At 49.8% G+C, this 20,768-nt stretch overlaps 1 protein-coding gene across 2 annotated transcripts in view; it reads right to left on the minus strand.

The window, feature by feature from the left end:
• The window catches only part of AURKAIP1 (aurora kinase A interacting protein 1), a 99,618-nt gene that overhangs the window by 23,924 nt on the left and 54,926 nt on the right, over window positions 1-20,768 (minus strand). For both annotated transcript variants that reach the window (XM_069610114.1, XM_069610115.1), the window contains exon 3: window positions 13,494-13,954. In XM_069610114.1, coding sequence (XP_069466215.1) covers window positions 13,494-13,954 — 461 coding nt within the window. The remainder of the gene's footprint in view (window positions 1-13,493; window positions 13,955-20,768) is intronic.

Consider the following 20,768-nt stretch of genomic DNA (forward strand, 5'->3'; position numbering starts at 1 on the left):
CAAAGAATGCCCATACACACGCAACCTTGGCACGAGTCATTGATCTAGTAGTGAAGCTTCCACTTGTAAAGAAACACCATTCCATATTGATGGTCAGACTCATTTACCAAGATGTGACACTTGTAGTCTGTCAAGGTGTACCCAAGGCGGCAGACCTCACACGCTTTCCTTCTCGTCTTTCACCTACATGAGCTACCATCAGTATTCATATCCGATTGAGACGCACAGTTTACTTCAATGTTTTGTAAAGCATTAGCATTATCCTGGTTGGATATGGACTCTGTTTTCGTCAGTTTACCATCTTCAAACAGACGCCCAGACTGAAAGTCTAAACCAGACTCTGGAGCAGAATTTACAAAATGCTTTTGTCCACAAACAGTTGGCTATCCCTTCTCTGTACAGTAGAGTTTGCATATTATACAATGTGCTCTATTCCTCCATCAAGGTATCGCTATGTTTTGCATCTTATCGTCCTCAACCACAAATGTTGCCTGAACGTCTACAATGTTGTACTACGGCAGTGGCTGACAAAACTGCCCGTTATATACATTTTGTTCAGACAAGAATATTGGAAAAATTGCTCTTGGCGAGGAAGGCCCCGAAAAAAATGGGCCGATGGACACAGGTCTAACACTCCAGAGAATACATGTGGTTGCCCACCCAACATTTGAGACTCCCTGGATCTCATAAATTACTACAAAGTATGTGTGCCCATACCTTAAAGCTCAAACCAAGCACCCCATGGCCATGAGCTTGGACCTGCCCAAACCCTGGAAGATTCAGCTGGTCTCTAGACTGGCTCTGGTGCAAATGGCTTGGTCAAGATGCAAAAGTATGTCGGCTGCCTGTATTACTTTGTGGACTGAAAGAGGTATTGGCCAGAGGATCATACCTTGGAACCAGCCACCTATGCACATGCCCCCGACTAGTACCCCAATGTTTTCATCAACTAGGTCAATGGCCAGCCCTTGGGGAAGGGGTATGACATGCATTACTCACCATAATAGCATTTCTGATGATTGTATCTGCTTAGATTCACATGCTGTGCACATTGTCCGACATCCAGTGGTAACCGCGGAGTATTGCATCTCGTCTTTCGCGGACCGAATGGGGACGTCGGCATAGGCATACCTGTAACACTATCCCTATCGTGACGTGTAGTGTACCCAAAATCCCTCACGCGCTGAGGTCCCTCAGATTGTATTTTTTCTGCCATGAGTGAGCCCAAGGCTATTGTGAGTACATAAAGAGAGAAAGTAGTAAGACATCTATGTTTCTTCCACCCGAGCGGGGAGGCAGGGTGGGCGCATGTGAATCTAAGCAGATACAATCATCAGAAATGCTATTATGGTCAGTAATGTATGTTCTCTGATGCTTGTTAATCTGCATAGAATCACATGCTGTGCATAAACTAGCGAGCAGTACCCGGAGTTGGAGGTGGGTTGTGAGAAGGAACAGTACTGAAATGAGGTCATAATACTGCTTGTCCCACCTGAGAATCAGATCTGTTATGTTACTTGGCATTTATAAAGCGCCTTATGCATCATTGGTATGACCTCAAAGCGCTGGTAGGTTGAACGCCCTTGAGAACCGCAGTTCAAGTCGGTAGAGAGAGAGTGTTGTATGGTGCGTGGGCGCACCGGATAGGTGTGCAGCTGGTGTGGTTGTTGCATGATAGCTGCTTCTTAGCGGTAGTTGTGGTGCTGAGGAAATCAGTTGGAATGTGTTCAGTCTGGAGGGTGGACACCCAGACTGATTTCTGGCTGCATTAGGCCTGAGGAGACGCCCAAGCTAGCCGGTATGTGCTCAGCTAGCTGTGTATTATTGTCATGATTGCCTACCCCCGGGGACCCAGACCAAGTCCAGCAACCCCGGAAGCAGGCATCAAGTTATCCCAAGCAAGCCCAACAACCCCTGCTAGGGGCTATTTGGGTCCAGTCCTGGCGCCTATGGCGCTAGGCTCATATGGAGAGTCAGTCCTGGCAGCATAGGCGCCAGGCTCATAGATTAAAACTTACCTGATGCAGACCATGCTTCAAACTTACCTGATGCAGACCATGCTGCAAGAGCTCCAAGACAAAAGAGGCTTGGAAGGGACTACTTTACTTAGGGATTATTTTTTACTCGGGCGGGGCTGGGGAGGAATACTTACCTGGGACTACTTTGGGGGCTATTTAAACCACACCCGAAGAGCAGCACACGCTTTGCGTTATTCTGCATCCAGCAGCATAACGCTCACCGTGCCTGCAAATCTGCATCCAGGCTTCTGCCACGCCCGCCTCGAGTTTGGAGCTCCTAGAAAAAGGGAGAAAGAAGGAGAAAAGGTTAGAACAAGAGCAATACCTTTGATCCTTACCTGAATTCCCGATCCATCGCGCCTTCAAGCTGGAAGAAAGAAGCTATTTATGCGCGTCGCCTCGCCTGCTGCAGCGCTGCGCTGAACTCACCGGCCTTCGCAGCATCTTCACATTCCACCGCATCCTCCTGCATGTTCCCGCCGCACTCCGACACCTAAGGAGAAGACACTCGGGCGGGGCTGGGGAGGAATACTTACCTGGGACTACTTTGGGGGCTATTTAAACCACACCCGAAGAGCAGCACACGCTTTGCGTTATTCTGCATCCAGCAGCATAACGCTCACCGTGCCTGCAAATCTGCATCCAGGCTTCTGCCACGCCCGCCTCGAGTTTGGAGCTCCTAGAAAAAGGGAGAAAGAAGGAGAAAAGGTTAGAACAAGAGCAATACCTTTGATCCTTACCTGAATTCCCGATCCATCGCGCCTTCAAGCTGGAAGAAAGAAGCTATTTATGCGCGTCGCCTCGCCTGCTGCAGCGCTGCGCTGAACTCACCGGCCTTCGCAGCATCTTCACATTCCACCGCATCCTCCTGCATGTTCCCGCCGCACTCCGACACCTAAGGAGAAGACAAGAACAGCAAGGTGAGCCAAGGGAATACACAGAGGAATATTAGTTACCCCCCCATAGACTTACCTGATTTTACCACCGGGGGTACTATTCCTCTTCACGGGTCGGCGCAGCTTCCACTGCATCTTCGCCGAACCCCGGCCCCTAAGGGGAAACAAAAGGACAGCAAGGTGAAACAAAAGGGACTAATAAGGGGAACCCTCCTCACCACAATAGACTTACCTGATTTTACCGCCGGAGGTATTATTCCCCGAGACTTCATACTTTCTCTCAGCGCCTGAATAAGGGAGAAAGCAACAGGTTACATATTGACATTATTTTATCGAACTGTGTTGGAAAATACAAATCCTTACCAGAATACTACCGGTTGCCACGAGGAACTCTTCATTAGGGTCAAGCTGCAACCTGCAAGGAATCGGACAAGAGTGAACATCAGGCATTTGAACTCTTACGAACTTTATACTTACGGTGTCTTGCCGGGAATCTCTGAGTCAATATTGTTCTGTAACTCACCAATTCCTTCGAGCCAGTGAAGCAACTGGTTATCGACGTGCCCCTGCGCTCAATGCAGGATGGAGAGCTCATCTTTTCAAACCATCAGAAGAATATTCCTACGGCCAAGCAAACAAAGCTAGGTGGGCCAGTCCAGTCCGTCATCTCGGCCCTATGCATCACATTGGTGGAGACCGCAGCTGTCCAGTTCCGATCGACGCCTCTGTGGGAGCCAGGTGAGCGTAACAATTATTAGGATGATGAGGTGTTCATGGGGTCATGTTAGTAGGAGAACAGCTAGGCCAAATGAGTCATAGCATTGAATGGTGGTGTATAAGGGAGAGTAAGCGTAGTAGTGTGATATGGTGGTTATCAGTAATGTGCCTGCGACCAAGCACGAGAGCAGGACAGGGGGCGTACATAGCGGCATACGTATATAAAGCGACAGGATGGATGGAAGGATAGGGTAAACATGTGATACAGATAACATGGGGATACAAGAAGTTAGCATATACATAGCATAAATACGAGATGAAGAGCTATATCCACTCCATCCACTCTTATTTCCATCCACTCCATTCACTCTAGTGTATCCTTCCACTCCATCCACTTTTACATCCTTTCCATCTACTCCATCCTTTCCCTCCACTCCATCCTTTCCCTCCACTCCATCCTTTCCCTCCACTGCATCTTTTCCCTCCTTTCCATCCGTTCCATGCACTCCATCCGTTCCACGCACTCCATCCACTACATCTGTTCCATTCATTCCATTGTTCCGTCCTTTCCATCCACTCTATCCTTCGTCCATTCTATCTTTTCCATCCACTCCATCGAGTCTAATCCGTTCTATCCTCTTCATCCGTTCCATCCACTTTGTCCGTCCCATCCACTCCATCCGCTCTGCTAGGCCTGTTCCGCTCCGTTCCGTCCCTTCTGTCCTTTCCATCCATTCCGTCCCTTCGGTCCACGCAGTCCGATCCATCCACGCCGTCCGATCCATCCACGCCGTCCGATCCATCCACGCCGTCCGATCCATCCACGCCGTCCACTCTAAACGCTCCATCAGCTCGATCTGTTCCAACTATTCCATTCATTTCACTTACTCTATCCGTTTCGCTCAGTCTATTCGTTTTAGTTACACTATCCGTTTTAGTCTATCAGTTCCATCAGCTCTCTTTGCTCTTTTATTTTCTTTGTTCAAGCAACCTTGGATTTCCGTTTGTTGTGGCTATTCATTCTATTTGCTTTATCTGTTGATTCTTCAAGGGAAGAGCCTTGTTTTCTGTAATTTGTGGAATGACAGGTAGTCTTCGGTGCGTCGAATGTGGGTGGAAGCGAGTTCCATAAGGAGGGGGCCAGGGCTGAGAATGATGATCCTCCTAACCTGACTGAGTTGGTGTTTGGCATCACTAAAAGGAGGGCAGAGCTTGATCTTACAGTGCACCATGGGCGAGAGGGTTTTAGCTTGTCCTGTAGGTATAGAGGGCCGGTTTTATTCACTGCTCGGTGTGAAATGCCTAAAGTTTTGAAAGTCACCCTTCGTCCAACCGGGAGCCAGTGGAGAGTTCTGAGAGCTGGAGAGGTGTGGTCTCTTGGGCCAAGTGCTAGAAGCAGTTTGGCTGCAGCGTTTTGTGCTCATGAGATGGTATGCTTGGACCCCGAGGTAGAGGGAGTTGGCATAGTCCAGTCTAGACATTACAATAGATTGGACAGCGGCGAGTCTGTTGGGAAAGGAGAGGTACCAAAAATGTGTCTGAGAATTTTGAGGTGGTAATGGCAGGATTTAGAGACATTGATTTGGCGAGAGAGGCTAAGATCAGAGTCGAGAGTGCATCCAAGGTTTTTTACTGTGGTCGAGGGTGGATTGCCCATGGATGATGGCCATGGTAGAGGATGTGTGAGAAGATCAGTGTTTCCGCACACCCTGATTTCAGTTTTAGCGGGGTTTAAGTGGAGGTGGTTTATGGTCATTCATCGATCAATTTCAAGGAGGTAGGCTGCGAGGTCGTGCTGACAGTTGGGGTTTGAGTTGAGGAGTTTTAGGATTAAATGGGTGTCATCGGCGTAGTTGTAGCACAGGATATTGTGCAGGTGGATTATTCTTGGGAGGGTGGACATATAGAGGTTGAACAGGAGGGCTGATAGGCATGCTCCTTGTGTAACTCTGTTATTGACTGGTCGGGCGGTGGAAGCGAAGGTGGAGAGGAGGGTTGTTTCCTATTGTTGAGGAAGGATGCTATCCATTTGAGAGCGTTTCCATGGATTCCTCGAGAATGGAAGCGGTCGAGTATCGAGTGGCTGATTGTTTCAAAGGCAGCAAAGAAATCTAGAAGGATTAGTGCAGCGCATCCCGCAGAGTCTGCGGTGATCTTAAGGTCGTCCCAGATGGAGGTCAGAGTGGTTTCAGTTCCATGTCTAGGTCTGAAGCCCGATTGTGCAGGGTTTATGAGATTGTTGGATTCGACAAAGGCATTTACTTGGGAGTATGCAGTTCGATCGGTGAGTTTAGCAAGGAACCTGGTGTTTGAGATGGGGCGGTAGATTTTGGGGTCGAGGGAAGATTTTTTAGAAGAGATTTGACATGAGCAGTTTTGAAGGCGTCGGGAAAGATTCCTGAGGAGAGGGAGTCCTTTATGATGGTTCTTGCGTACTCTCCTGCGCAGGCGGATGAGAATTTTTCTTTGAGGATTGAAGCGGGGGAGGGCTCTAGGGGGGAGCCAGATGGTTTCCGGGCAGAGAGAAGTTTGAGAAATTGGTCTCTTGATATTGGTGTGAACAAGTCAAAAGTGGGTTGGGTTGTAGTAGGTGTGGCCGGCATAGGGGTGACTGGTAGGGCGGGTGGATTACCTGGCAGGGACATGGCAGCTAGTTTGTTGTTTAGTGAATTTGTTCTGTCAAGAGCAGTGGTGTGAAGTGGAGAGCGAGTGAGTCGCAGAGTGACTGAGATGGGGGTCGATTGGGTGGTGGTACAGGTTGGGCTGGTGAATTCAGAAATTTATTTTGTGGAGTTCCTTGCTAGGGTTTTTACAGTTGAGAATTAGGGAGTTGAAGTGGACTTTTTTTGCTTTTCGGATTTCGGCTTTGTAGTGGCGATGGTGCCTGGCCAGGTTGGATTTACTTAGGTTGGTTTGATCATTCCGCCATTTGCATTCAAGGAATTTATACAGTTGTTTTGCAGTCTTCAGTTCTGGTAAACCATCGAGGGATAAGGGCCGCTGCGAGTGGAGGCTTGGCAAGTCAGGGTGAGCGGGATTAATGAGATATTGAGCCACGAGTCCAAGGAGTCAGTGGTTAAGGGTTCATTACGTAGGGTGGTTGAGGGAGGAGTTTGGAGTAGGGCATTGGCTAGGTCAGGGAGGATTTTTAGTTTCTTCAGCATTTGCATAGATTTGGGGGTTCTGGTTCAAGAATGGGGAGGGGGTGGGCAAGCGAATGGTGAAGGGCACAATGAAGTGATCAGACCAGATAGGTGTAGGGGGCTTAGATGTATCTGGTCGTGGGAGCTAAAGATGGTATCAACGGTGTGTCCTTTAGAGTGAGTTGGGCCGTTCATGTGAAGGCAGAGGTTAGGTGCGTCTAGGGAGTCGACCGGTCATGGGGTTGGTGGGAATGTCGAGCCAGATATTGAAATCCCCTAGTAGAGTGAGGGTGGGATGGTTTATTTGGATGGTGGCTATCGCATCACAGAGGTTGCTTGAGAATTGTCTGTCATAGCCAGGGGGTCTGTAGATGATTAGGAAGCTGTGGGAGAACGATGGGGGGTAGAGATTGTTTGACGAGAATCGCAGGAAGGGATGATTGTCTGGGAGTCGATGATTGAGGCAGAGAAATGTGACTTGAAAACGATTGCTAGTCCTCCTCCTCTAGAGGGACGGTCGAGTCGGATGATGGAGTAGTCCGGGGGGGAGGGAGGCTTCATGGGCGATAGGGGCAAGCCATCGGAGAACCAGGTTTCCGTGATAAAGACTAGGTCTGGTGTTGTTACAGATCAGGCATTGACGAGGATGCATCTTACTTCGGCACGGGGGTAAGTTGTGGAGGTTTGGAGGGGTGGGAGGCTGAGAGAGGTGGGGGTTTGGGGTGAGGTGTGGGGTGAGGGGAGTGAGTGGAATCTGGGGGGTGAGGGAGGCGGGTTGGTCGATGGTGGTTGAGAAGAGAAGGTGGGCGGAGGAGGAGGTGGGCGTGGGGAGGATGGGGTTGGACGGGAGGGTGAGGGAGGACGGGTGGGAAGACGGATTTGAAGCTGGTGATTCAAGGGTGAAGCGTAAGGGGTCAGGGGTTCTAGGTGTGGTTGATGAAAATTCAAGGGAGAGGGGTTTGAAGCAGGGTGCGGAAGGGGAGGAGGGTGGTGGTGATGGTAGAGATTAAGGTGGTGGGTCGGGACAGGAGGGGCAAGGAGTAGTGGGAGATTGAAAGAGACCAGGATGGTTTCCTTTTTTCAGGGTTTTTATTGCAGTTGGGGTAAGTGAGAGGGTAGGTGGGGGGGTCTGAGGGCGATGGGGATGCGGCCACTGCTCTTGCCAGCGTGAGACATGCAGCTTTTAGGGAGGGGAAGGGATGAGGTTGGTGGAGGAGGTTAGAGGGAGTTGTCACGAGGAAAGGGCAGGGGGTGGTGGCGGGACGAGGTGCGTCTGGGGGTGGGCGGGCGATTCGTTGGTGGGGTAGAGAGTGCAGGCATGCTGGGGGGGTGGGCAGAAGGGATTGGAGGAACAGGGGTCTTCAGATGTTCAGTGCGCCATTGGGCTCCTCTGGCGTGATGGTTGGGTCGGCGGTGGGGTGAGTGCATGGTGGAGGGTGGGGTGGATTGGGATGGGGTTCTACTGGCTTGGGAGTTGGAAATAGGGTGGGTTGGGAGTGTGGTGGAGGGTGGGATGGTTTGGTATGGGGAGGGAATTAGGTGGATGGGGGAGGAGGTGCGCCAGAGGCGCTTTCTCTGGACCTAGCTAGGCGGGATGGACTCATGGCGTGGCGAGGGCGGAATTAGGGCTTGGTTATAATATCAAGATTCAACTATACCACAGTGATGCTAGTTGGGCACATTTTCTAAATCAACTATACTACAGTGACGCTATTAGGTACACTTTCTTGATTCAACTTTTCCACAGTGATGATATCGAGCACGCTTTATGAATTAAACTTTTAGCACAGTGATATTAAGCACGCTTTATAGATTAAACTTTTAGCACAGTGATGATGTTAGGCATATTTTCTAAATTCAACAATACCACAGTGGTGCTCTTAGGTACACTTTCTATATTCAGCTTTGCAGTGACACTAATTAGGCAAAGTTTCTAAATTCATCTATATCACACTTACGTTATTAGGCACGGCTTTTGGGTGATTTGCTGAAGAGAATTAAGAGTCTCATGCTCCTTTTTTGGCAGTCTTGAGGGCATCGTCGACTCCTTTACCAAAGAGATTTCTCTCCTCAACAGGCTTATTAATAAGAGCTGCCTGGGTTTCTGGCTTGAAACCAGAGTTCCTAAGCCAATCATGCCGTTTGTTCTTCAGTACATTTTGATTGACCTGCCTGCCCTCGGTCGCGATGGCGAGAAACTTTGTTCTGGCGGGCTCAGGTATCTCTTGGAGGCCTTCCTGCAGTAGGTTCCACTGTGCATCGGCATAACTAGCAAGAAATGTAGTATTGTTTGCTATGCACGTGGAAAAGGCAGCTGCCGTGGTGATCCGTTTTCCCAGGGCCTACAGCCTCTTTGACTCCTTATCAAGAGGTTCCTCTCATGTAGCAAGGGGGACCCGTGCCCGTTTACGGGTGGTGTTAACCACTAGTGAGTCGGTGGTGGCATGGCCCTTAATGGATACTATGGTCAGTAGGCGATGAGTGAAATAATTTCCCCACCCTCGGATTTTGGCGTGATTAAGGAAGGAGCCAGTCTCCTCTTTATAGAATTGAGAAGAAGTATGGCCTGGCTAGAGGGGGGCTTTTCTTTGAGGATATCTTCCACAAAGTCCTGTTCATGCAAAGCCTCCTGGGTGGCTATCTGAAAATATTCAGTTGCCTTCCTCAATATGGTGTTGAACGCTATCTGATCGTCCACTGGGGAAGCTTGGTGGGCCGGAGTGTAGGGAGGGGAATCCAAACATAGGACATCAGGGTCCTGGTCGTGAGTGGGGAGTGCCCATGGTTCCGTCTCACCCTGGCGACTGTCCTTCCAATCTCCTGTGGAATCTGCCTGGTCATCCACAGTGTAGTTCTGTAGGAAATTAGCTACGTCAACCTCATCATAAATGTCCTGATAAGTGTCCATCTGGATCTCATTTTAGGGAGGGATGGAAGCGTAATCCTCCTGAGAAGGTCCTAATTTTCATAGAAAATTTGAAGCAGGCACAGGGTCCTCCCGAGGTCTCTTGGGGGTAGGTTGCTCTGAAAAAGAGACAAACTTCTCCAACTTGTCCATACACCCTTTGAAGTTTTCTCTGGTCCATCTAGATGAACTAGAAGGGTCTAAGGGTGGAACAATTTCAATTTCCTCCCTAAGGCGTCGAAATTTGTCTCCACTAGCTCTAGACAAAGGCACAGAACTATTTTAGTAGTCCTTGCGGGCATCGGGGCGCGTCTTTCGACGTGTCCACGGGCCGCTCATTGCGCCTCGTCGTCTCCTTAGACCTCTCCTTCAGCCCCACTGCCGAAGCAATCCTAGCTATGCTTTCGGAGAGGTTTGGCAAATTGGGGCGAAGTGCCGGTTGACTAGGAGGCCTAGCGGTAGATTTTGCTCCTACCGGGGCCTTCGGGGCGTCGGAGCGTCAACTACGCATGCTTCGACGGCCGGATGTGTTTTGGAAGTAGTGCCCTTTGGTTTAGAAGGCCCAGTCGCAAGACGCTGCTGCGGATGCGGGGAAGGCCGCTGATCTTGAAGATCAGAGGATTCCGTCAAAATTTTCGGTGGTCCTGTTGGTGCTTTCACCAGTTTCGACGGTACCATCAAAACCGGGGTTGGGTGTTTAGTGTGGCTTCGATCTTGTACGCCCCTGTCGCCGGGTGTTATCCCCGTAGTGTGACTTGCATCAGGCCTAGCGGGTCGGGGAATGGCGTGGCGGACCTAGGAGTGTCCGTCGTGAGGTCGATGGCATCCGACATGGATGCCTGGTCATCACTAGTACCCCCGTCACTTTCGGCGGGTGCGGCGGTGGGGGAAGCAGATCCAGCCCGCGACATGCCATAGGCCGGCCACAGCTTAACGCGGCGCACCTTAAGGATATCTGGCCTTGCAAGAGGGGCAACACCTAAATGGTGTCCTTTCCATAGCGAAAGGCAATAAATGCGATGACCAGACCTAGAAGGCAAAGAGGGGGGAAAGAGGAGACACATAGCTGAAAGGATATGGCCACCCCGAACCCACTCTCTCTACTGTGTAGGCCGGCCAGAGGGCCCGGCAACGTGGACGGTTCCGCCGCCAGATCTTAGATGTCGAAAGTCCACCGCAGTCTTCAGCGAATTGCAGGAACCACCCTCTAAATGACTTAATAGGATAAATCGACAAAGTGATAAAGTCTCTCATGAAAGAGCTCTGCAATAGGGCGAACAGTAATCTGGGTGGAAAAAAACAATCTGAGAGACCTCGGCGCGTCAGGGATTTTGGGTACACTGCACGTCATGATAGGGATAGTGTTGGACACGCCAATGCCGACGTCCTCTTTCGTTCCCCGAAAGACAAAATGCAATACTCTGCGGTTACCACTGGATGTCGGACCATATGCACAGCATGTGATTCTAAGCAGATTAACAAGCATCAGAATGTCAGTTTACCCTCAAAGTGGCAGCTGAGTTTGCAGCAGGCATAGCACGGGTGTGTCCTATGGCGTCTTGAAGCATGGAGGGACTACATGTCTTGGTGTGCCGTGATATCGCCACAATGTACCGTGTCACAGCGATTAGGTGATGCGGACACTATGAGGCGCAACCGGCAGATCAGAATAAGTCATGAAACAGGGGACCCAACGCTCTACAATAGAGTACGTTTGCTGCTTGTTTAACTATTACTATGTCTGCCTGTACCCTGGTTACTTTACGATCCCTGTTCCTTTCTCCACTCCTCCTGTGCTGACTCCACGCTCACTTGACCTCTTGTGTGCCGACCCCGTTGCTTCTCTGGACTGTAAGTGGATGCCCCTGTTTGTTACTGGACATGGTTTACTAGCCCTCAACCTGAACTTTCGGGTTTCACCAGTGTATTGCGATTTTGACAGGTTGCCTTGATCTTGCACGATGGATGTTGTATGAGTAAGTCGGTCATTGGGATTTATGGAAGGCTTTTACCTTTTTGACTATCTTTACCGTTCATTAGCCGCATCTGCGTGTCGCCTCTTAGGCCCTGGTATTTTTACTCTTTTTATCACACCTCGACCCGTGTGCACGTTACCTGATCTATGGACTCAAGAGTTCAAGGAGGCATATAGTCTCCCACTAGGTTAACTGTGAATTTCCTTTATGCCCTAGGTAGTCGTTATTCCAGTTGTTCCATTCTGGGTCCCTTGTCTAACATAGCTGTATTTTCTCTCTGCAGCCTGGCGGCTCTCGTTTTTGGCGACTGCTTATTCCTCCCACCTTTTCACCCTCCCACCCCCCGGAAAATCCTGTACAAAAAGGGTTCCAACAGTGGGAAGGAAGAGGTAGGTAGGGCAATCCTCGCAAACTCTCCTCTTGGCAAAAGCTATCTGCCTGACAGAAGCCCGACACATTGTGCTTCTGTGGCCGTGGGCTGCATACTCACTGTGACTTAACAAGCTATCCAGTGACGTAGTTTATCTGCGTTGATGACTTTATATATTTCTCAAACTATTCCCTCCCTCGTCTGAACATTTCTTTTTCTAAGAAACTTGTAAACCTCACCAACTAAACATCATGAAGTCACACACTTGAGGCCTCCCACCTTGAAACAAAATGCCTCAGGTGTACAAATCATTACCCACCTAGATAACATGTATGGTCAGATACCATTTGCGTCTCGTTCTGCAAGCACCATCAATTAAGCACAACTCTTTGCCTTTTTCCACTCTCGTTTTCCACTCTCTCCCAACCAACCTTACCTGAACTTTCCCTTTCAGACCCAAAAGAGTGCCTAGAGACCATTCAAACGCCAGCAAGCAGTGCACATTATAAATCCCAATAACATATCCTAACAATGTAACATTTCTATTAATATAGCAAGCTCTTAAAATGTAGGATGTACACACATTGCAGCCTGCCTGAAAACAACAAAAGCTAATTAAAAAAATAAACGGGTAACAAAATCAATCTACTTTTGGATCACCTACAAAAAGTTGTAAAGATATTTTTCAGAAGTGGAAAGGCACCTTTAAAAAGGTGTGCCGTGCAGTGGACCTGGATATAAGAAAAAGACATTTACAGAGAAGCATGTGCATCTGAAAGACCAGTTGTGCTAGGCAGACAATCTGGTTAGGATTGCCTGCATTTTCAACATAACATATTACACAAAAATATGTTTTTTTTTTCTTTAAAAAGTCTTTCCTCATTTCTTTCTAGGCTGTAGAATATTTTTCTCAGCTTTGACTTTGGTCTGATGTCTTAGAAACATGCAGGTACTTCAGCTTCTGCATTGTGGGAGGCAGTCAGGAAAACGTCTTATTCCCCCAACAACGGTAACGAGCAAGTCATTCCACTACTCTCTTTCATTCAAGAGGTTCTGCATGGCGCCTCTAAATGATTAGAGTCAGGGAATTGGAGAACACCAGGTAATAATTAACCATCAAGAGGCTTTTCAGTTTCTGGTGTGGTCTCTACACCATGATCTTTATGGGATTAGTTAAGTGGTGTAAGCAATGGCCAAATTTACCACTGCACAGCAGAGATTGGAAAGTGGGGAGCTTTGAAGGCAGCTTTTGAAAGAGAAGGTCTGAGTTTCAGGGATGGGGGCAAAGTGATGGACACTGTCAGAGGAGGGGATGGCTCACTTAGAGTTTATATATTCACTACATGTATACCTGACAAATGCAAAATGGAAAAATAAAAATGTGTGTTAAGAAGGGGGTAGGGAGAAGCCCTCACCGCTTATTCTCACAGTATGCAGGTGTTTCTGTGATCCCTGTGTGGCCCCTCACCTGTTTTCTTTTGTTCCGGTTGTCCATGATCTTCCGCTTGAGAAATTTTGTCCTTTTCTGCAACTTCTTGTATTTGTGTCGGTTCATCTTCCTCCGGCGTATCTTTAGAACATTTTTACAGTGTATGCCATCCTGTCTGGCCTCTCCATCTGCCTCGCCCAACGGTGCAATGGGCTCAGCAGGCGGGCAGTCCAAAGAAGGGTTCAGGACAGAGGGATCATAGTTTATCTTTTCGTGGAGATCGATCACCTCCACCTTTGGCAGGGAGTAGCGAATGGTTAACCAGCTTTCTAGAGGTGTGATAGACAGTCTCCGAGGCACCAACAGGTCTTCTAGTTCTGGGTCCAGTGCATACCATCGTTGTGGGGGCCCTCCCCCCTTGCTCGTGTGCTGAGTGCTATAACTCACTCCAGCATTAGTAGATTGTAGACTTGATGACAAAGACCTTGACAGAAACGTGCCTAAAGAAAGAAAAAAGCTCCACTTAATCTGCAGATTAATTACGCATTATTGTAGAACAAACTCAGTACATCTTAATCACCTCTAGGCACTTTCTACCCAACCAAAAGTTGGCATGAAAATAGCTGGAAGGTTATTTATTTAGAAGAGCAGGCTACATGATTTTTTATGAACTGTAGGATATTTAGACACTGGCGTTTATAAGCAGAGCACCGAAATCCAGGGATAGAATTGGTTTAATGAAAACATATAACCACATTTGGAATTAAGATAGCTTTTGGGCTAAAAGTAGATGAGCATTGTGCTCCATTTGAGGGCAGATGTTTTATGCTTTGATTCAGATAGCAAGGAGCTTGGTCATTAATGCATCCTACCACATTCTTCCACTCATATCTCACTTACCTTTCTAATAACACACGTCGGTTGTAAGAGAAGAACAAAGTTAATGTGCTAGTCATATGGCCATGCTTGGAATTTGTGCCATTCAAAGTAGGGAAAATGTATGAAAGTGTCTGCATGCTTTGTGTTGGTCCAATGACACCTACAACAGGGAGAGATTGCACAAAGCCAAGGGTAGAAATCAGTCATCCATACTGCATGAATGAGGGTGTACTCCCATCAAATAGTAGATGATGTGCTCATTACCTGCAGCTGGCAGCTGCTTCTATTGATTTTGGTAATCTGTTATTCGGCCACTGCAGAATGAGGCCTGTGCTCCTGTGGAAGCAGTCAATAGTGTCAAAAACCAGAGGTCAACGAGAACTCAAGATTAAACAGGGCCCGTAATGTAAGTAAAAGCTGCCGATTAGCAGTCTATAGATTTAAGAAGCCATCAAACAGAAACGGTCTGTATCAGGTCCATGAGCACTAGTAACAAGCTGAAAATCCGATCCGATAAAAATTCCCTTGGCCTTGCTGCAGAACTTTCCACTTCATCGATTCAGGTGAGGACAATAACCATTCACCAGATTTCCACCTCCCCCTCTTCGACTTTGTGATCTTTCTACATGCTTAGATCCTTGCTGTTTTACTCTAATTTTAAGTTATAGTCTTAATATGCACGTTATGAAATTTCATTAGCAGTCTATGGTTGTGTTGAAAACGTTTACATTTAAATAGTAAATTACTACAGTTGAGTGCAGATCAACAAGGCGAAATTACCACCATTATCAGCTATTAGCCAGGCACAAAATGGCCACTCGCCCCCTCAATTCTCCACATGCACAACCCACACCATTTCTTACTTGCCAAGAGTCAATTACCAATGAATAATGGCAAGTACACATTTTGAGGGGTGTACTAGCCCAGCCCAAAACTGGAGGTCAGACATCAAAGTCCCTCACACCAGTGTTTGCCCCTATTTTTTTTTTTTTTTTATTTTACTTGCAAACAATTGAAAAAGATATTTTTTTTTAGCAAGGGAATGAAAAAGAAGACGCAAGCTAATTCAGTCCATCCTTGAAACAGGGGTTAGTCGTGGAAGCCCCTTTCCTCCTAGCCCGCTATTGATCGTCAAACAATGTTGCATAACACTTTACGACTGGAGAGGCCACCAGGGGGCGCAGGCAAGATGGCAGCCCGATCCTACTGCTCCCTGCAAAGCCCCAGGAAACCAGCGGAGTCATGCTGAGATTGATCTTCTGATCCCCGCGAACCATGAGATTCGGGCGGCGGAACCCGTAAGGAGCCCACCAGTCCTCCTCCGAAGATTTGAGGCCCCCCCAGGCCTGAGATATCTCGAGGCACGCAGCAACGCTTCACCCCCCAACGCGGCTCACCAGCACCAACAGGAGAGTTGGCCGCAGAGCTTCTCGCCGGCACGAGGGGGGAGGAGCCCAGCACCCCGCCGAGGCCACCCACACAGTAAAAACTGATCCTTCGGGATACCACCGCGGAGGAGCCCCTCCAGCTTTACGCAGGCATCCCCCCGCAGCCCGCCTCGCCTTCCGCTCCTGGAGGCAGTGAGGAGAGGTGCCGCGCGGCCCTCTGACTAACAGGAGCGCCGCCGTCCCTTCTCGCTCCCCTGCCCCCCGGGGACATTTAGGCACCGACCCAGGCCGACGCGGGAGCGCGCCCAGGCCCCCTCAGGAGACAACACAACAGGGCTCACAAGAAGCCCAGGCAACACCCCCCTTTGGGACTCCGCTCCCCCCCAGGTGAGGGCCCCCCACCCCCCGTGACCTGGGCCGACGCGGGTGCAAGCTACAAAACCATTATATTAAAAAAAGACAGTCACAAGGGGGCACCCCACCCCCCCCCGGAATTGAACTGCAGGGGGCCTAGGTGGATACTATCCAGCATCATCCCTGCACACTTCAGTCCACCCAGGCAGACCCCACCACCAACTTGGGCCGACGCAGGAGCGTGCCCGGGGCCCTCCCCCTTTCTCTCCACCCATTTGAGCCACGGTTTTGGACTGCCCCAGGGGACTATTTCAGTGCATAAGAGGACAGAATATCTGGGCACATACGAGGGACTTCAGACCGACTCTCCAGCACCCTAGAGTCGCTGGGATCCCCATTTGCTCCCCCACCAGCCAGAGCCCGACACAGAGGTCCCACTAGTGACAGGAGGAGGGCCACAGACAACCCCCTGGAGACACTTCTCTCCCTCCCCCCCTCACCACATGAGGGAGGCACAGGGGAGATGAAAACGACAAGGTGCTTGCAGAGGCATAGAATCCTTAACCTTTGAACCTGAAGACCCCTCGGAAACCCACAGTGGCGATTTAAAGGGAGCGCCTAATCAGCCCCAGGGAATCAATCTGAGCCCGAGACACCACCAGCGACGATTCCCTGACAACTGGAGAGATCGGGAACACGGGCAAAATAAGGCCCGAGGGGAAGTGTCGACCCCGACCCTCCTGGGGTGTACGAAGAGGTGCGCCAGCTGCACGTCGGGGAGGACGGCCCGCGGCGGTGGTGGAAGAATAGACCTGGGTAGTGGGGAGACATCACGAGGCACGTGAGGAAACCAAGGCCGCTTGGGGTAAACGGCACCCCATGAGTTGGAAGGAGACGTTAGCCAAATACTAATTTACACTAGGGCACCCAGATATGGAGACTGGTCCTTCCCCCCACTCCGACCCCAGACTTGCATGCCATCCAGGGCAGTATCCAAACAATTCTGGACGAAATAAGAGGGATGCGGTCCGATATGGGGGCTAAACTGTCCGACCTCACCGCAAAGGTCTCAACGTTGGAGGACCGTATTGAGGGGGTTGAAAACAATCAAGCTTCCACCGACCTCCTCGAGACACAGACTGAGGCTAGATTCAAGGAGATGCGACGCCACGAAGAGGACCTCCGCTTGAGGGTCGACGACATGGAAAATCGCAAAAGGAGAAATAATCTACGGATCTTTGGCCTGGTGGAGGCAGAAGGAGACTCAGGAAGGCAAAGTGCAGGGCATCATCAGGATTGTCCTGTGAATTGACTCTGGGGAAACGGTTGTGACTGACAGGACCCACCGAGCGGGTGGAGGTTGTAGAGGCCCGTGCTCGGACGGGAGGCGTGAGAAGTTATGTAGTTTGAAGTTTCCATACTTTACCCCCGAGTTCAAAGGGTGTTTTGGGGTCTGCAAGGAACGCGGCCCCACCGAGGAGCTCAAAATGAGGGGGCTGAACTGTTTTGGCATAGCCAGTAGGAGCGTAAGAAGAGCAGGAGGCCCTTGATAGACCCAGAGAGTAATTGATACTTGGGGACATCCCCGACGCGAAGACGGAAAGTTTTGTTGTTAAATTCCCGGGGCCAGGGTAGCAACCCTGGCGGTTCGTCGACTAACTCCGACGCGAGTTGGGCGAAGGAGACAAATGCCTTGTTGGATGGGTAAGGGAGGAGTGGAGGGGGGAGGAGAGTGAAGAGCAATGGGAACAACAGGTCATGGAACAACAAGTTACGCGAGGAGACGGACCAGGGGGACCACACTGTTATTCTAAAGGGCATGGGTAGCGACGACCATGGTTGAAGGTCGAATTGGCACGCTCAGCGTAAAGGGCCTAAATTCCCAGAACAAGCGCTCCCTGACAAGCAATATGTTTCGTAAGCAGAAACTGCTCGTCCTCTTCTTACAGGAAACACTATAGGAGGGGGGCTGAGTCGACGATAAAAGGGAAGGAAATAGGCAGGAATTTCTGGGCCTCCCATAAATCTTCCAAAAAGGAGGGGGTGGGCATTCTCTTGGGTAAATCAATGCACATTACCGAGGTGGAGACGAAAAGGGGCTTGGGGGGCAGATTTCTTGGTATAATAGTGGTCGCTGAGGGTAGGCAAATTACTTTGGCCACCTTATACGCGCCCAACACCGGTCAGGTCAAATTCATCCACAAGGTATTTCAGGTCATGGACGAATGGGCAGAGGGGGCAATGATTCTTGGTGGAGACTTTAACCTCATCACGGATACCCGCCTAGACTGGTGGACCGCTAAAGGGGTAGGGACAAAGGAACCCACAAAGGATAACCTCGCTATGAGGGATCTCCTGCAGGAATATTATTGGGTGGACGTCTGGCGAAAGTGTCATCAAGCTCCCGGGGGGTACACATTCTTCTCTCCACCACACCAAACGTATACTATAATTGACCTACTATTGGTGTCAGAGGAGGGATGATAAGTAGCCCATCAGTTGAGTCCATCACCTGGCCAGACGACAAACTACTTCTCATGGACTGGCGACTACAGGGTGCCACGAAATCATACAGATGGCACTGTAATGACACTCTCCTGAGAGATCAGGTATTTAAAGAATTTGTGCAAAAGGAGATTGAAGCCTACTTTACAACAAACGACACGGGAGAAACACCAATGGTCGCAGTCTGGGAGGCGGCCAAGGCCACTTTCCGGGGCCTCCTTATAGCAGAGGGTTCAAGGAGAAAGCAGGAGAGGCCCACATTGAATCTGGACTGCGGGGAGATCTGCGAGCCCTGAGGACACAGCTCACTAAGGGAGATATAGACCGGGCAACCCTTCTGGGGGAAATGAGAGAAAAGAGACAAGCCCTGCATACAGTCCTAATTGGTGAAGTGGTTAAAAAAATGAGATATGCTAAGCAGAGATACTACGAGAAGGGTGACAGAGTGGGGACCCTTCTAGCACATATGCTGAGGGGGAACAGGGCGGACAGACGGGTTGAGGGTATCAGAGAGGTGGGAGCTAATATCCAAACCAAAACTGAACATATAATACAGTCCTTTGCGAGGTTCTACCAAATACTATGCCAAACAGGAGGTAGGGTCCTTGGACGAGCTCCGTGAGTATCTTGAAGAGCACCCTCTCCCTCAACACACAGAACCGGAGAGGGAGGCCCTAGAGGGGGCTATAACGGAGGAGGAGGTAGAGCGGGCCATCAAACGACTAAAAGTAGGCAAGGCCCCGGGGGGGGTGGATATACAGCTGATTTCTTTAAACAATACCAATCGGTTTTGATACAGCCGATGACTAAGCTGTTCAACCAAATTAGGACCCCAGAGACCATCCCGCCAACATTCCTACAAGCCTTGATCACGGTCATACCAAAACCTGATAAGGACCCGACAGAGTTTGGATTTTACAGACCCATTTCACTTTTGAATGTGGACGCAAAGATATTCACCAGAATCCTGGCCACACGTCTGGAGAGGTGCCTCCCACGAATGATCCACCCGGACCAAGTAGGCTTTGTACTCAACAAGCAGGGCGCCGATAGCATGCGCAAAACCTTGCACATACGGAGCTCGAGGGAGGAGGGGGCCCCTCTCCTATCCCTGGATGCGGAGAAGGCGTTAGACAGGGTGAGCTGGTCCTTTATGGAGGGGGTCGTGTCGTCTCTGGGGATGGGGCCCAAGATGGCGTGGGTGGCTTTCCGCCCTTTACTCCAATCCCTCAGCAAGAGTAGTGGTCAATGGTGGCGAATCAGCAGTGTTCCCATTGGAGAGGGGCACCAGGCAGGGGTGTCCTCTATCTCCCCTCATTTATGCACTAGTGATGGAGCCATGGGCCATAGTGATTAGAGGTAATGAGAAGATCAAAGGCATTGGGATGGGGGACATGATTTGCAAAGTGAGTCTATTTGCAGATGACGTACTGCTCTACCTCTCTAACCCGTCCCAGTCGGTTCCTGAACAGCTTGGAACAATATGGGGCCCTTGCAGGTTACAAGGTAAACCTGGGGAAGTCGGTTGCATTCGTGGCAGGGCAGCTCAACGAAGTGGATAGACAATACATTGCGGACCTCCCGTTTTGCAACCGGGCAGAGGGCTTCTGTCATTTGGGGATCCAGCTGCCGCCAAATTTGGCTGATCTTTTTACAGCCAACTATCCACCCCTGTGGTCCGCAATCAAACGAGACATGGAAAGATGGGCAAAATCCGGTTTATCCTGGATGGCTCCACTCAACTCAATTAAAATGGTAATTCTCCCCAAATTCCTGTACCTATTCCAAATGCTCCCAACCCAGATACCGAGGCCATTTCTCCTTGAGATCAGACATGCCCTCCTGCGCTACCTTTGGGCGGGGAAGTCCCCTACAATTGCCTATGACGTACTCACAAGGCCCAAAGACGAGGGGGGGGGTGAACTTCCCAGTCCTAGACACATACTACAAGGCAGCCCGACTGAGAATCTTGGTCGACCACTTTGCACAGGGAACAATGAAACAATGGGTAGCATTGGACAACAAACTTTTTTCCCCGGTTACCCTCGATGAATGGCTGTGGGTCCCCAAGATACGTATCCCGAGGAGTATCCTGAATCATCCAGTGCTGGGGGTATTGTGGTCCATATGGAAAGAGGGCGGTTACTTTAGATGACTCAAGACATGGCCGTTGCCTCCGAGCTGCATT

Source organism: Ambystoma mexicanum, chromosome 8 (genome assembly GCF_040938575.1).
Source record: "Ambystoma mexicanum isolate Mex_15411 chromosome 8, UKY_AmexF1_1, whole genome shotgun sequence".
Taxonomy (NCBI): Eukaryota; Metazoa; Chordata; class Amphibia; order Caudata; family Ambystomatidae; genus Ambystoma; species Ambystoma mexicanum.